At 47.6% G+C, this 14,209-nt stretch overlaps 3 protein-coding genes across 3 annotated transcripts; 2 read left to right on the top strand and 1 right to left on the bottom strand.

Annotated features, from left to right (window-relative positions):
* Positions 1 to 897: 897 nt before the first annotated feature.
* BGZ61DRAFT_372533 (kievitone hydratase) lies at positions 898 to 1,827 on the top strand (the record flags this gene model as incomplete). The annotated part of the gene is made up of 1 exon (XM_046242180.1): positions 898 to 1,827. A coding segment is annotated over one exon (930 nt), but the record flags the coding sequence as incomplete, so codon positions are not given.
* Positions 1,828 to 8,060: 6,233 nt separating this feature from the next.
* On the bottom strand, positions 8,061 to 9,634 carry BGZ61DRAFT_466808 (uncharacterized protein). Its single transcript, XM_046247708.1, has 4 exons — positions 9,147 to 9,634; positions 9,072 to 9,094; positions 8,593 to 8,998; positions 8,061 to 8,533 (listed from the first exon to the last, which is right to left on the bottom strand). The coding sequence occupies exons 1-4, from the start codon at positions 9,410 to 9,412 to the stop codon at positions 8,092 to 8,094; spliced, it is 1,137 nt and encodes a 378-aa protein (XP_046094768.1). The 5' UTR covers positions 9,413 to 9,634; the 3' UTR covers positions 8,061 to 8,091.
* A 2,845-nt stretch (positions 9,635 to 12,479) lies between these two features.
* On the top strand, positions 12,480 to 13,129 carry BGZ61DRAFT_190605 (uncharacterized protein). The gene has a single exon (XM_046237796.1). The coding sequence runs from the start codon at positions 12,497 to 12,499 to the stop codon at positions 13,004 to 13,006; it is 510 nt and encodes a 169-aa protein (XP_046094767.1). The 5' UTR covers positions 12,480 to 12,496; the 3' UTR covers positions 13,007 to 13,129.
* The last annotated feature ends 1,080 nt before the right edge of the window (positions 13,130 to 14,209 follow it).

Genomic DNA, 14,209 nt, shown 5'->3' with positions numbered 1-14,209 from the left:
CGGACCTTGACGATGCTTTCATTGACTCCGGTTGGACGCCATAACCAGGGTCGCAGAGCATTTTGACAAGAGCGTTGATTTCTCGAGACCGAGACAGCAACGGTAAGTATTGGGAGAAGACACAAGAGCTAGAGTGCAGAGCAGCGAAGTCTGGGGTTGTATTGTCCTCGCTATTTGCCGACCTTGTGTAAGCCATATTTAGCTTTAACAACTTGATGCAAAAGTCACTGCATCCAGCATTTCTTATATTCTGACTGAGAATCTACGAAAGGGACACAATCCCTGAGCTCTGGAACGCCGAGCACCTCACGGTCGTCACTGAGAGTTAGAGCGCGCAGCTCTTGTCCATTCAGCTAGTCCTCCTACAATCACCCAAAGCCCCACAATTTCACTCTTAAGTTGCCCATGTATCAGTCGCGCCATGACCCGTGCAACCGCTTTACAGTCGGTCTTCGCAAAGATCCGTGAACCCGCTTACGCATCGGCGAGAACTTCAACCAGCGGTAGAGCGGTTACCCGATCGGGTTTGAAATTAGCCATACGTCCGCTTACACATCGATCTTTAAACTAGAGGAAACAGGGCTATCGAAATTCCGTCTGTCAACAGAACGCGTGGATAATATGTATGTAGTAGAGCCGCTAAGGGATATAAATACCTGCCACAGGTCTTCATCAAGATGGAGAAAACATCCCAGGAAGCCCTTGAATACATACTTTTGCATACTCTTTTGATCATGAAGTACCTTTCCCTGCTTTTCTCCCTAGCGGGTATCGCCTACGCCAAAAAGTATTCTCATGCGTACCATTTTGCTCCTGAAAATACCACTGAGCCAGTCAATGTATGCTGAAGACTTTCCCGAGGGAAACCGATCCCACCCTAACACCTAACAGGAGAAATTGCCATGGCTTTATAATATTTCTGATTCCCAACTGATCACCAATGACGGAACAACCTCTTACTGGACTTGTTCATTTCTGACCGCGTCGGACGACCACCAATACGTGGTTCTCGGTCACACCATGTGGATGGGAGGTATTGCTCAGGCCCGCGCATCCATCTTGGATGTTACAGACCCAAGCTATTACAAGACTCTGCTCTACACGAACGAAGATGCGACTGTCTCAAGCTACAATGGACATATAGACGCTTCAATAGGAACTCTTGGAATTCGAGCGTTATCTGCCGATAATGTCACCCGAATTCACAGCTACAGCACTTTCGAAATTGAGTACAGCCTGATCCTAACAGCCTCTCCGGTGCTCTTCAATGGCGGACTCGGAGAATTCACATTCGGCAACAAAACTTGTGGGGAATGGAGTTTCCCCGCGGGAAGAACTGAGGGGACCTTTGTTGCCCGTGGCAAGGAACTGACTGTTGATCCTGAACGCTCGTTCACTTGGTATGATCGTCAATGGGGAGGATCTGCTTTCCTAGGAAACTACACCTGGTTCCAGCTACACGTGCCAGGCACCGATATTAAAGCCAGTATTTGGGCTATCGATGATAACACCAACCAGAAGAATATCAGAATCGCGACCTTCAGATTTGAGGATGGCAGCCACCGAGTACTTCCCTTTGAATTCAGCGAGTCCACAGAAAGCCAGTATCATTCCAAGGCTACCGTGAATACCTATGCGACCAAATGGGACTTGGAATTTCCTGGACAGGGTCGAATCAGTGTGACCAGTCTGAGAGATGATCAGGAAACATACAACACTAGTAGCAATGCTACACCTGCATATGAGGGCTTCTCCGAGTTTGACTTTAACCTCTTTGGGGTCCGTTCCCAAGGATACGGCCTTACGGAAGTGGTATTTTTTGGATAGTTGCTACAAGAGCTGGAACAACGTAGCAGGCAGGTAGCTGCGGCGGTGACTTTCAGCATGGAATATGCCGGTCGAAAGTACCAGAGTTATCCGGGTAACTGCAATAACCAGAGGATCTTCTGCCACGGGGGGGAACTAAGATACAAGGGCACTTCACTTGCCGCATATTATAGATGCCTGTCAGCCGCCCTGTTCTGCGGCTTAATGTTATTGTTAATTACATTTGGAATAGGGGTAAGACCCCTGTAAGAAGTAACTAAGCTAAAAAGAACCACATTGGTTATATGTATAAAGAAGTAGTTAAAGGATCCCGCTATCGTATTATATTAAGTATATGGGTCGATTTCCGCCTATGCTGAGTAATAATATCTTTTAAAATTATTTATTAACCTTCTTAAAAGAGGGGACCTACGGGTGCAATAGAAGATGTGGTCAAAAGAGATTGGGTTAATTGTGTCGGAGAGCTTGCGTAGCACCTGGATGACTTAATTTAGCTGTTGATGTGTGTGTATTGTATGAGTTCTCAACTAGGCTATTGCTGTGTTTCTTAGGGGTAATAGGCTTCCCTGACGCCTTTCTATTTAGGCTATGCCTAGCAGAGCCTCGGCTCTGACCATGCGACTACCCGGGCGATGCTATGTATTAGATATGAGAGTGAACTGTGTTCTATTCTTCTCTCTCCCCGTCTGACAGAGGGCTCGCAAGGGCCTTTATATACAGAGATGCCCTTATCATCATAGAAGCAACAATAAGGTTTTCTTAAAACCGGATCTGAGGGGTCCGGGCCTTTGAGACCGGGCCGCAGTCTCAGCAGTTAACACCGGCCCATAGTCTCATCAGTTGATACAGACATGCGTATTGTGATATGCTAAAGAGATATCACACTGTGCTAAAGTGCTAAAGTGATATATATCACCGTGAATATATATCACACTTTTTTTCAGCTAAATGTGATATTGTGAAGGGTTCTAATAGTGTAAATTACAGCTATATAGTCCTCATGCGTTTTACATACGAACTGAGGAAGGAAGAAAGAAAGAAAGATAAAAGGACCGAAAGTCCTTCAACAAATAGACCAAGTCGTCACTAGAGCAACAGTGCTCAGACCAGCAAGAGGACAAGGCACTGCCTTGTCCAGCAGGGCCTGGCCCGTTACAGATATCACGATAGCTAAAATGCTATCGGCTATGTAGCTCCCTGTTGCATCGGATAGGAAGGGTGCATTGTGATGTGAATAGAAGCTCTTGATTTCTAGCTATTTGAAGGGCCCAAATCAGCCCTTATATACATAAAGGAAAAGACGGTCTCGTGACCTAAGTCAGGGATCCGAGCCTTCAGGGGCTCGAGCCTGTGGCCTGTTGTGAGGGCACAAAAAAGCAAACATGATCCTAGAGTCTGATGATAGTTGTGACACTCCCTTATCTGATAAGGTTAGATAATCTTATTTACAGTACTTTGGTTGGACCTACTTCAATGAACTTTTTCAACACCCCTTGTTCTCGTCACATCTTTAACACAGTATAGGATTTCATAGTGTATTTAGATTCGCAGAATTCCCCATAATCTAAATACAAGTTGTTGTGAACGGCCTCTAGTAGCTGGATTCTAGTAGCTGGATTCCAGCTATCTAGTCCAGGATGCTATTTACATCAAAGATGAAAAAGAAAGAAGTTCCAAGTGCCCCTGAGCTGTGGAACGATTTCTCATCCCTGGCGCGCACGAGCTTAGTACGTCTTGCGGCATAGCCGCAAGGATATGGGCCCTGGCCCGTGACAGTTGTTAGATTCAATCTTTCTTGCTACTCACGCACACGCCCTTTCTGTGAGAGGCGAGAGGATGTCAACCACATCTGACTTCTATAGCTTAAGCTGCAGCTCTATAGTTTATGCTACAACCCTAAATGTAGGCTGTAGACCTCGGCATGGGCAGCAGGTCATGGTGCAACCTTTGGTATGTAAGTTGCTAGCCAGGCTTTCTAACCATACGCGTATGGTTTAGTTAAACCATATATTGCCCATATATTGCCCATATACCTATACCATACAGCCTAAGGCGTATTATCATATATGATCATACGCGGGATAAAATTGCTCCGAAGTCAAATATAGTAAGGAATTCGGCGGCGGCATGACAGTAGACCAACTCCGAGTCCAGAATACAAGAACCTGCCAACCGTTCATACTACCCGTCGTTACCCTTCCATTGTTCCGACACTGGAACTAGTTAAGTATGGCTTGCTTGTGCAGGAGCTTGATGTCATCTCTACAGCGGCCAATATTGACGAATACGAGTCCTACACCTCCCACTCGCCCATTCAAATCGACTGTTCACCGGTTGCCTGTTGGCTCCGCGATGAGAAGTACGGGTTCTTTCCTCGATTATTCAACATGGCAATAGACATTCTCTCAATGCCTACCATGTCTGCTGGACCAGAGCGAACATTATCTCGAGCACGCCGCACAATTTCCTGGGACCAAATGCTCCTTGGAGAATCGACAATTGAAAAGGAGGAGTGCTTAAAGAGCTGGATTCGCAGCAGTATACGGCGGGACTACAGGTAGAGGAGGTTGAACAATACGAGATGGCATAAAGGGGGCCAACAGCGGCGCCCGTTCGTGAAGATATGGGCCAATGACGTCATTTGCTGTATGGGCAATATATGGTTTAGTTCACCATACGAAAATAAATCATACACCATAAACCATATAGGTCCGTATGGCGTATGGCGTATGGTTAGAAAGCCTGTTGCTAGCATCCACCACACCAAATGCACTTGTTGCTGGCACCAAACCTTCGTCCTGCTCGACATCTTCGAATTCCGCTGTCGGCTGCCTCGACTTTTAATATTTATTTATGACCTCATCTTCAAAAACTATCACTGATTCCCTTACTCGACCACAGGCTAGAGTATCGCCCGATGATCTGCCTTTTGAATTATCTAGCTTCGACGGCATTTTCCACAACGCTCATCCAGAGAAGGCCAAACTTATAGGTGCTAAAGTATTATAGTGATATCAATCGTGCTAAAGTGCTATAGTGATATTAATTGTGCTAAAGTGCTAGGTTGATATTCTAGCACACTGTGCGATTATGTGAATCTGAATATGAATATCACTTTAGCGCGTGATATCACAATACGCAAGTCTGGACTGTTGATAGATATGACATGTAGTTCTGACGTATTTGACACTATGTACATAATCCAATCTAACAAATGGAGCTACTGAGGAAGGCTTCTATCGAGGGGATCCTACCGGGCTCTATATACTGCAACTTCCCTCTAGATATATAGAAATTTTAGTATAATTATCACATCATCTCCTCAAAAAGGTTCAAGACGGTGTCCGAATTCGCGCTCTCGCAACCCAGTACCTACAACAAGCGCGCAACAATCCGTGGTCGAAGAGAGGGTGCGGAAAATGCACTATCCGCTCAAGTTGGAGCCCAGAAATTATCACCACTTCAAGAGAAGCTCTCAGCCGACTACATAATGGAAGAAGAATCCCTCGGACGCGCGCTGTCGCTGGCAGAGATACGCGACGTAGCACACGAGATTATCGACCCGGGCGGTGACGACAACACCATCGGGCGTCACTGGGTCCATCGCTTCATCCAACGCAATCCAGAAGTCAAGAAGAAAGCATTTGTATCTATTGAAGCCGCTCGTTCGAATGAGGCTACTCCTGAGAGGATATGACCATTCTATGAGCCTTATATTGTGACAATACACTGCGCCTAGCTTGGATGGCGATGTCTTCGGGAGCGAGTGGCGCCGTCTAGGACCAGGCCTTGTCCATAGTGATTGGCTGGAAGTTTGACTCGAATGTCGCATCCGGCGGGGTTTGGAGCCGATCACTCTGACTCGGCGGGGGAACAGGGAATCTAGGGGTCGGCCATCGTTGGGAGAGATCATGGGCCTGACGATCGGCGTGGGGAAAGTGCTGGGCAAAAGCCCGGTTGACCTCGTTCTCACGGCAGTCCTTTTCTATGGCCGATACCAACTTGGATATGGCCACCCGGTTCCTACGGATAATACTATTTTGAGACTCAATCCTCCTAAGATGAGATGCATAATGCCCTCCCATATATTATTACAGACGCTGTCTAAGTTCGGTTCTACATCAAGCTCTTTGCCGCATAGAACGATCGAGTCCCACTCCAACGGGAAAGCAGCCTACTTATTTTGATGGATGAAGATGGAGCAGAGGTTGATTTAAATTAAGGCAGGGGAAAAAAGACTGAGAGCAAGGGGGATTCATTCGGAGAGCACCAAACAAATAGAACAAAATAAGTACCAGCACTACCACGCCCCGGCCTTGGAAGGTTCATCTTGCGAGTCCTTCCCGGCCCTGTGGAACCTAGCAGCCAAGTAAGAGTAATCTACACTAGTTGTGCTGCTTCGGACAGTAGATGGATCAGAATGTGAGGCGGTTGGATGGGTCGTGGCTGCGCGGGAGGTGAGGGAGCCAGTTTTCGGAAGAGCTGCGACCTTTGTTGGGTTGGTGGAATTGGCGTCCGTAGCACTACATGAGGCTGGCTGATTGACACTCTGAATAACCTCCTAGCTGCATGAAGTTGTTGTAGCTTCTCTGGCGACGTGGGCTGGGTTCCAGACCTGTCCTTAGCAGGGGGTAAGCCAGCTTCTCCGTCAGTTCGCTTCCGGGCAGGTCTCTCAGCTGAGGAAGAACGGACGGCGAGATTCCTCAATGTTTGGATCGCGCTTCTGGATCTGGAATTCTTCATTCAGTTAGTGTTGAATGCTCTTATGGCCTTACGGAGTGGGGAGACAGAGCTGACATGAGAATTGCACTGACTACGACAGCCGAGGCAGTTCTTGGTGTTCCCAGCAACAGGCTTTCTAACCATACGCCATACGCCATACGGACCTATATGGTTTATGGTGTATGATTTATTTTCGTATGGTGAACTAAACCATATATTGCCCATACAGCAAATGACGTCATTGGCCCATATCTTCACGAACGGGCGCCGCTGTTGGCCCCCTTTATGCCATCTCGTATTGTTCAACCTCCTCTACCTGTAGTCCCGCCGTATACTGCTGCGAATCCAGCTCTTTAAGCACTCCTCCTTTTCAATTGTCGATTCTCCAAGGAGCATTTGGTCCCAGGAAATTGTGCGGCGTGCTCGAGATAATGTTCGCTCTGGTCCAGCAGACATGGTAGGCATTGAGAGAATGTCTATTGCCATGTTGAATAATCGAGGAAAGAACCCGTACTTCTCATCGCGGAGCCAACAGGCAACCGGTGAACAGTCGATTTGAATGGGCGAGTGGGAGGTGTAGGACTCGTATTCGTCAATATTGGCCGCTGTAGAGATGACATCAAGCTCCTGCACAAGCAAGCCATACTTAACTAGTTCCAGTGTCGGAACAATGGAAGGGTAACGACGGGTAGTATGAACGGTTGGCAGGTTCTTGTATTCTGGACTCGGAGTTGGTCTACTGTCATGCCGCCGCCGAATTCCTTACTATATTTGACTTCGGAGCAATTTTATCCCGCGTATGATCATATATGATAATACGCCTTAGGCTGTATGGTATAGGTATATGGGCAATATATGGGCAATATATGGTTTAACTAAACCATACGCGTATGGTTAGAAAGCCTGGTCCATACCCACTGCAACAGCCCCGTGTTCGTTTCTTCGCCAAAACTCCCAGATTTGCTACTTCAATATGATAGTATCATATATCTCGAAAGTCAACCTATTTACATTTCGACATGAATAACAGACCTGCAGCTACAAAAATGCAGTCCTGGAAGTCGTCCTCGAGCTCTAAGAGCTTTTTCACGTCAGCCGAAGTTTCCTCAGGGGTCACAACAACTCATGGTCGTCCCCTGCTCCAACCCCTTTTGGGATACTCACTAAACCCAGTTAGGAAGGAGGTTTATGACGGTAAATTACCCGTCAGTTGGGGTTTATGACGTCAATTGGTAACTTGGGGTTTATGACGTCAAAAAGGCATCCCTAGCCGAAACAGCGGATACGGCGGCGGACAGGATCGAAGATGATCTGACGAAACTTGGCTGGCACAGCCATAGAAAATTCATCTTTACTTACTCCTCGCTCGTGAAATAGCTTCTCGGATAAAGCTTCTAGGCAGGTATTGTTCGAGGATGCGTTATCTCCAGTATGATAACACACGCGTTGAATTTCGAAGCGCATAGTTTACAGCGATCTGGGTTACGACAAGAGAACTGTATTATTTCTATGTTATAATTTATTATTTCTATATTTATAAATTTACGGCACAGGATCCAGACCAGAGCCACGACTGCTCACAGAACCCTCTGCACCTAGCCTAGACACCTGGGAAGATTCGGCATAGGCGCCTTGAATCTGCACGGAATAGGGTGCTTCGTCGAGTAACATGTCGGTGTCTGCATGGCTAAACCCACGTGTTGCCTTTGTTGCCGGAGCCCCTTTTGCGTCCATGACATGCATTTCCACAGTGGTAGTGACCGTTGGCCAAGCCTTCGATTTGGGGCGTTCTCCTCCATCTTGTGTTTTATTCGCCAATGTATTATCGCCAGCTCGGGTTGCTCGAGATCTCGTGCCGGTATTGGTATTGTAGTCAGATCCGTGAGAATGTCCTGATTGCCGAGCGATCTTGGCGATGAGGCTGGCCATGGACATTTCGATGTTGAGTTTGACAATGTAAGCGAGCGGGTGAAACTGCATGTACCTGAGACGGCAGACGCCACGGTTAAAATCTCCCAAGCGGCAGGATTGACGGGGACATACACAAACGTGTTTTTCAAGCTCATCATGGAGACAATGAGAACATCCATGCTCAGGGAGAAAACGATGATGAACATGTTGAACTTGACCAGGTTGTCGTATTTGCTTAGTCCCAATTCCACCAGATTCGATCGGACGATGCGGATGAAGAGAAAGTTGAGACAAGCATCGACAAGGAGGTAGATGATCTTTTCACAGCGATCCCATATCTCGTTGATGTGTATATACGACTCGGAAATTTGTAGCCGGGCGGGAATCCAGATACAGTAGACGGAAATGTTGATAGCGGTGATGAAAGCTGCGACGCCATATTTGACTCGCCAGACGAAAGTCTGGTCGTGCAAAAGGATTGCACATCGGTTGACAATAATTTGCAGGAGGAACTGAACCTGAAGGGCCCATAAAGTAACTTGAGTGGAAAAGCGATGTTAGTTTAAGAACAGACCTGGATACAACCAAGATGTGTGGGTTAATAGACGTACGGATGCAAAAGTAGAAGGCGAAGCTGCATGCGATGTTAGAGACACAACAGATGGATGTATTCTCGAGACACTTACCTAGGCATAACGACGCCCAAAATGTACATGAAGCAAATAATGCCAAACCCAAGACAAACGGAAATCTCGCCCCAGATCATCCAGATGTATGGGTTGCGCAGCAGAGCAAAACCGCGTCGACGATAGGCGCTGGCGGTCTGCTGGATGGCCGACCATGCCGTCAGCCAGCCGATGCCCAGGGTGAAGCCCCAGGCAAGAGACGCAATGATCAAGTCATTTGTTGTCACTTCCTCCAGCACAAAGTTGTCAGGGAGCAAGGTGAGCATGCTGGAATGGCCAGCGGGGTATCACGAACAATGAAAGGAATGAGGGCAAGTTGGCGCTGCGGACGGACATGGAACCTGGCGCAAGAAACGAAAAAAGTAAAGAACAAGCAGTGTTATAATAGGTAAGAACCAGATCTCGAGGAGTCAGGGGTGATGAGAAGCCTGCTTTTTCGTCTCGCACGTATCATGTACACAACTGACGCACTAGCAGAACGGTCGGACCCTCTTGGCCCGAGCCTCGCGAAGACGTGCTCCGCAGGTACTCTGCATGCGAAGACAGAAACTACCAAACCAAATGGTTGATCTCTCATTTGTCTCCCCTTGTCCAAATCTGTAGCGTGAGCACAGGTAAACTCTAAGACCAGTTACTAGACGGCGGCGGACCGTCCCCGCAGATGTGTTAGAGAGCCGAGCGCTTTGGTATGACTGCCATTTGGACTCCTAGTTCTCTATTACTACTGCTAAGTGTTACATAGTACTGCCACTACTAATTACTACCATGCAGTACCCACCTACCGGTAATACCCACTTACCGGTAAGCAAAATAAAATTTCCTCATACAAAATGCCCAACTTCACTTGCACAGTGCTTGGCCAAAATTGAAGTTATTTACATGAAACAAGCTGTGTCTTATTAAGAGTTTTATGCTGTTTCATATTATGATATTACTTTTTACGTTACAGAAGCGGTTTGGCCGCACGGGCCTAATGTATAATTTCTAAAAACGCCTCGTTCAAGAATCGGCTTCCGCCAAGTTTCATCGAATTTTTATCTGTACTAACCTTCCGTAATCACCTCGAAAATGCCCCGAATGTCTTATACAGAGAATGGCGTTGTTGAAGCCTTACTGGATGTCACAGATAACGGCCTCTCCCAGAACCAAGCCGCCCAGAAGCATGACATCCCCCAGACGACTCTCTCAGACCGATTAAGAGGCCTGCCGTCAAAGTCTGAGGTCACCCAGCCTGCCCAGCTGTTATCCAAGTCTCAGGAGTCCAGATTAGTTACCTGGATACTTCGACAAGAGGCCTTGGGCTATGCTCCTTCCCACAGTCATGTTCGCGCCACCGTCGCGGCCCTCTTGAGACAACAAGGCTGGGAAAGGCCTATCGGTGTACACTGGGTAGCCAGGTTCATGAAACGACATTCGACCATAAAGACGAAGATAGGGAAACGTCAGGAGGCCTCGAGATTCAATTCTTTTACTCCAATGGCCGTCAATTGGTACTTTGATATCCGGGAAAGCGAGTATGGCTGGATCAAGCCTGAGAACACAGTTAATGTTGATGAGGGCGGTATCATGGCTGGATTTGGTGAGTATTTATTGTTTTTATCATAAAACTCACTAATACGTTCCCAATACAGGCTTGGATTCCTTGGTTATTGGCAGTAGCAATCCCAAGAGGAAGGCCTTCCTTAAAGGCTCTCAGTCCCGCGCTTGGACTAGCTTTATCGAAGCCGTCACTGCAGATGGCCGTCTTCTGAAACCAGGGATTATTTTCAAAGGCAAGGAACTTCAGCAGCAGTGGTTTATCAACGAGTTCAAGAAGATAGCCGACTGGTATTATATCACTTCTGAAAATGGCTGGACAGACAACCACATCGCAGTTGAGTGGCTCAAAGAGGTCTATCTACCTCAAACCCAGCCGGCAGATGATTCTGATGCCAGACTTATTATATTAGATGGCCATGGAAGTCATGTATCTGCGAGTATCTACCTGGTCTGAATCATAAATGCCGCTGACCTAAAACTCAGGATGAGTGGATGGCTACCTGCTTCTTGAACAACGTATATTGCTGTTACCTGCCGGCTCATTGCTCTCATGGCCTACAACCGCTAGATAATGGCGTTTTTAATGCCTCCAAAGCTGCATATCGCAAAGAACTCCAAAAATTGGCAAGCCTGACAGATTCTGCGCCGGTGGATAAGGTCAACTTCATTAAGGCCTATGCCAAAGCCAGGGAAGCGGGTATGACTAAGAAAAACATACTCTCAGGCTGGAGAGTGACTGGGAATTGGCCAATTTCACGACGGAAAGCGCTCATACATCCAGAGATTCAGCCAGACAAGAAGGAAACTACGCCTGCATCAGAGGGCCTCAGTGACAGACAACGCGACTCTGATAATACGCCAAAGACCAGCCGTCATATCAGAGATCTGGGAAAAAACAAGAGCCCTTCTACCAGAAGACGGTATTCTGTGATATCGAAAGGGTTTGAAGCCCAGGAGTCACAGATAGCCTCGCTGAGCGCAAGAGTCACCAGTCTGGAGGAGGAAGTCAGCCGGTTGAGTAGAGGCAAGAAGAGGAAGGCGATACCCAATCCCAACAAGAAATTTATGACATTAGCCGAGGCTCTAGTGGCTGGTGAAACTACTTCCGAGCCAATCCAGGCAATTGAAGAGACAGGGGCTGTTGAGAATGTGATTGAGGTGGGAGGGATGCAAGAGGATGGAAGTTCAAATTCGGAGGCGGAAGAGTTACCCGTCGTACGCACCCGCAGCGGCCGCGAAGTAAAAAGACCGAGAAAATATTAAAATTCATTCAGTTCTAACCCGAATTCTGGAAATAAATTTATTTGTACAGTTTTTGTTAAGTTTTTCCCATGAGGTTGAAAATGTGAATTTTGTATGGGGAAAAAGTCTTTTTGCTTACCGGTAGGTGGGTATTACCGGTAGGTGGGTACTGCATGGTACTTAGCGGATGTCCTCGGGGAAAGGAGGAGAGTATCAATATATACAAGTTTATTGGCCGACTTTTAGTGAAAATCAGTATCAAGGTGGCAAGGAAAGTGACCACAATGGCCCACCATAGTGCTGAGGCAGCCCAGTGATCTTATTGGATTGGAGGCAATTTGGATTGGACTGGAGTGGACAGAAAATGGCTGGATTGGATTTCATGTTTCCCAAAATTTGGATTGGATTGGATTGATTGGCAACAGGATCCTGGAGCTCCAATGGTCTAACCCGATATGGCCAGATCTAAGCCTAATTTGGTGGTTGTGACGTAGTCTCCCGTCGCACACCACCACGACACGCGCACCTTCTGTAACACCCAACGCGCAACAGATAGGTCGAGCAAAAACATGCAGGAAACCGCGTCGCTCGCGTCTACAACAGTCCTTTTACTATGGCAGACGTGTCTAAACAGTCCACTCACCAGCTACACCATGGCCACTATCTCCAGCTATTTCGGCGCTACCAGCGCTCGGCGTCCGGATTCTGACAGAGTTATTCTTTCTCCCGCATATATTAGTCCTCGTCCAAATGACCCCGCCGGAATCCTGATCGAACCTGACGAATTCAAGCTGAATGGGAAGCAGTATGTTCGCTACTGTGTCGTAGCAAAGTCCCAAAAGCACACTAAGAAGAGGACATCAGTTGTCTGGCAGTATGGTGAAGATATACAACTGAAGCAGGACGCAACGAAGAAGTTCTGGTACTGTTATCTATGTGAGCAGCAGCAGCGCCAGCAGGGGCTTCCAATTTCCGGCAAGGACAACTGCACTGCCTTAGACCACCTCGAATCGAAACACCAAATTGACAGGGAGACTGGTGAGCATAGACCTGCAAAGAACGACCCGTCACAGCCGTAAATTGTCGACTTCAACAGTATATCAACCATTGTATTCAAACGCCGATTTGACGACTTCAAGGAGCTTCTTATTCGATGGATCGTCTACTGTCACATCGCCTTCTTCCAAATCGAGAACCTCTACTTCCGCGACCTCCTCTTCTATGTATTTCCAGGCCTAACAACGCTCCTTCCAAAAGCGAGCCTTGTGATTCGCAAATGGATCATAGAGGCATTTGAGGCGCGCAAGGAGAGGCTGCGTCAAGAAATGCAAACGGCACACAGCAATATATCGATATCGTTCGATTTATGGACATCGCCGAACTACCAGGCCACTCTGGGATGTGTCGCGCACTTTGTCAGCAGAAATGGTAAGAGACGAACGGCGGTGCTGGCTCTTCGCGAACTGGTTGGCGAACATTCGGGAGAAAACATGGCAGATGTCCTCCTACACATATTTGGCGACTACGGGATCAGCGGCAGAATCGGTTATTTCATGGCTGACAACGCGACTTCGAATGATGCCTGTATTGACCTGGTCCTCCAAGCGCTTTATCCGAACATGAGCAAGAAACATCGCCTACGACGACGCCTCCGGTGTTTCGGCCATATCGTCAACCTTTGCGCCCAGGCCTTTATTATGGGAAAGGATGCTGAGAAGACCTGCAAGGATCTGGAATCGGCGTATCGAGAAGGAGACTTAACACGGATTGGCGAGCTGTGGAAGCGACGTGGTGCAATTGGAAGGCTCCACAATATCGTACGGTATATTAGAGCGAGTCCTCAACGCCGCCAATTCTTCAGATCAATAGAACTAGGCGGTGAACTGGCTGCATTCGATGGATTAGAGGTAAGGCCCTTATTCCGCGCCGCATTTTAATGCAACAGCACCGTATATTCCCACTTCAGAGACTGATGTTCGAGTGTCATGCAGCTTGTTCAAAGCCAGTCGACGCGCTGGAATTCTTATTTTCTATAGATTGGACGCGCCCTTAACGTCAAAGAACGCATCCAGCTCTTCTGCGATCAATATGAGCCTCCACTGGGTGACATGGGCGTCCTGGATAACCGGCTTACACCGCGGCAATGGGATGAACTCGGACACCTCCATGACCAACTCGAGACATTCTACGAAGCCACAATCATGAACGAAGGGAGGCAGTGGACTCTTGCGGATCATTTTCAATCGTTGGATTGGCTAATTGATGAAATCCAACTTGCTCGG

Source organism: Ilyonectria robusta (assembly GCF_021365365.1).
Source record: "Ilyonectria robusta strain PMI_751 chromosome Unknown BGZ61scaffold_52, whole genome shotgun sequence".
NCBI classification, from domain to species: Eukaryota; Fungi; Ascomycota; class Sordariomycetes; order Hypocreales; family Nectriaceae; genus Ilyonectria; species Ilyonectria robusta.
Note: the sequence above shows the minus strand (reverse complement) of the source record. Positions and strands in the feature narration are given on the sequence as shown.

Bases quoted from the DNA above. Each gene is read 5' to 3' on its own strand.
- BGZ61DRAFT_466808 (XM_046247708.1), bottom strand. From the start codon at position 9,412: ATGCTCACCTTGCTCCCTGACAACTTTGTGCTGGAGGAAGTGACAACA. The intron at 9,095-9,146 runs GTAAGTGTCTCG...CATCGCATGCAG, and splicing joins TTGGGCGTCGTTATGCCTAG to CTTCGCCTTCTACTTTTGCA. The intron at 8,534-8,592 runs GTATGTCCCCGT...CTGCCGTCTCAG, and splicing joins AGCTTGAAAAACACGTTTGT to GTACATGCAGTTTCACCCGC.
- BGZ61DRAFT_190605 (XM_046237796.1), top strand. From the start codon at position 12,497: ATGCAGGAAACCGCGTCGCTCGCGTCTACAACAGTCCTTTTACTATGG.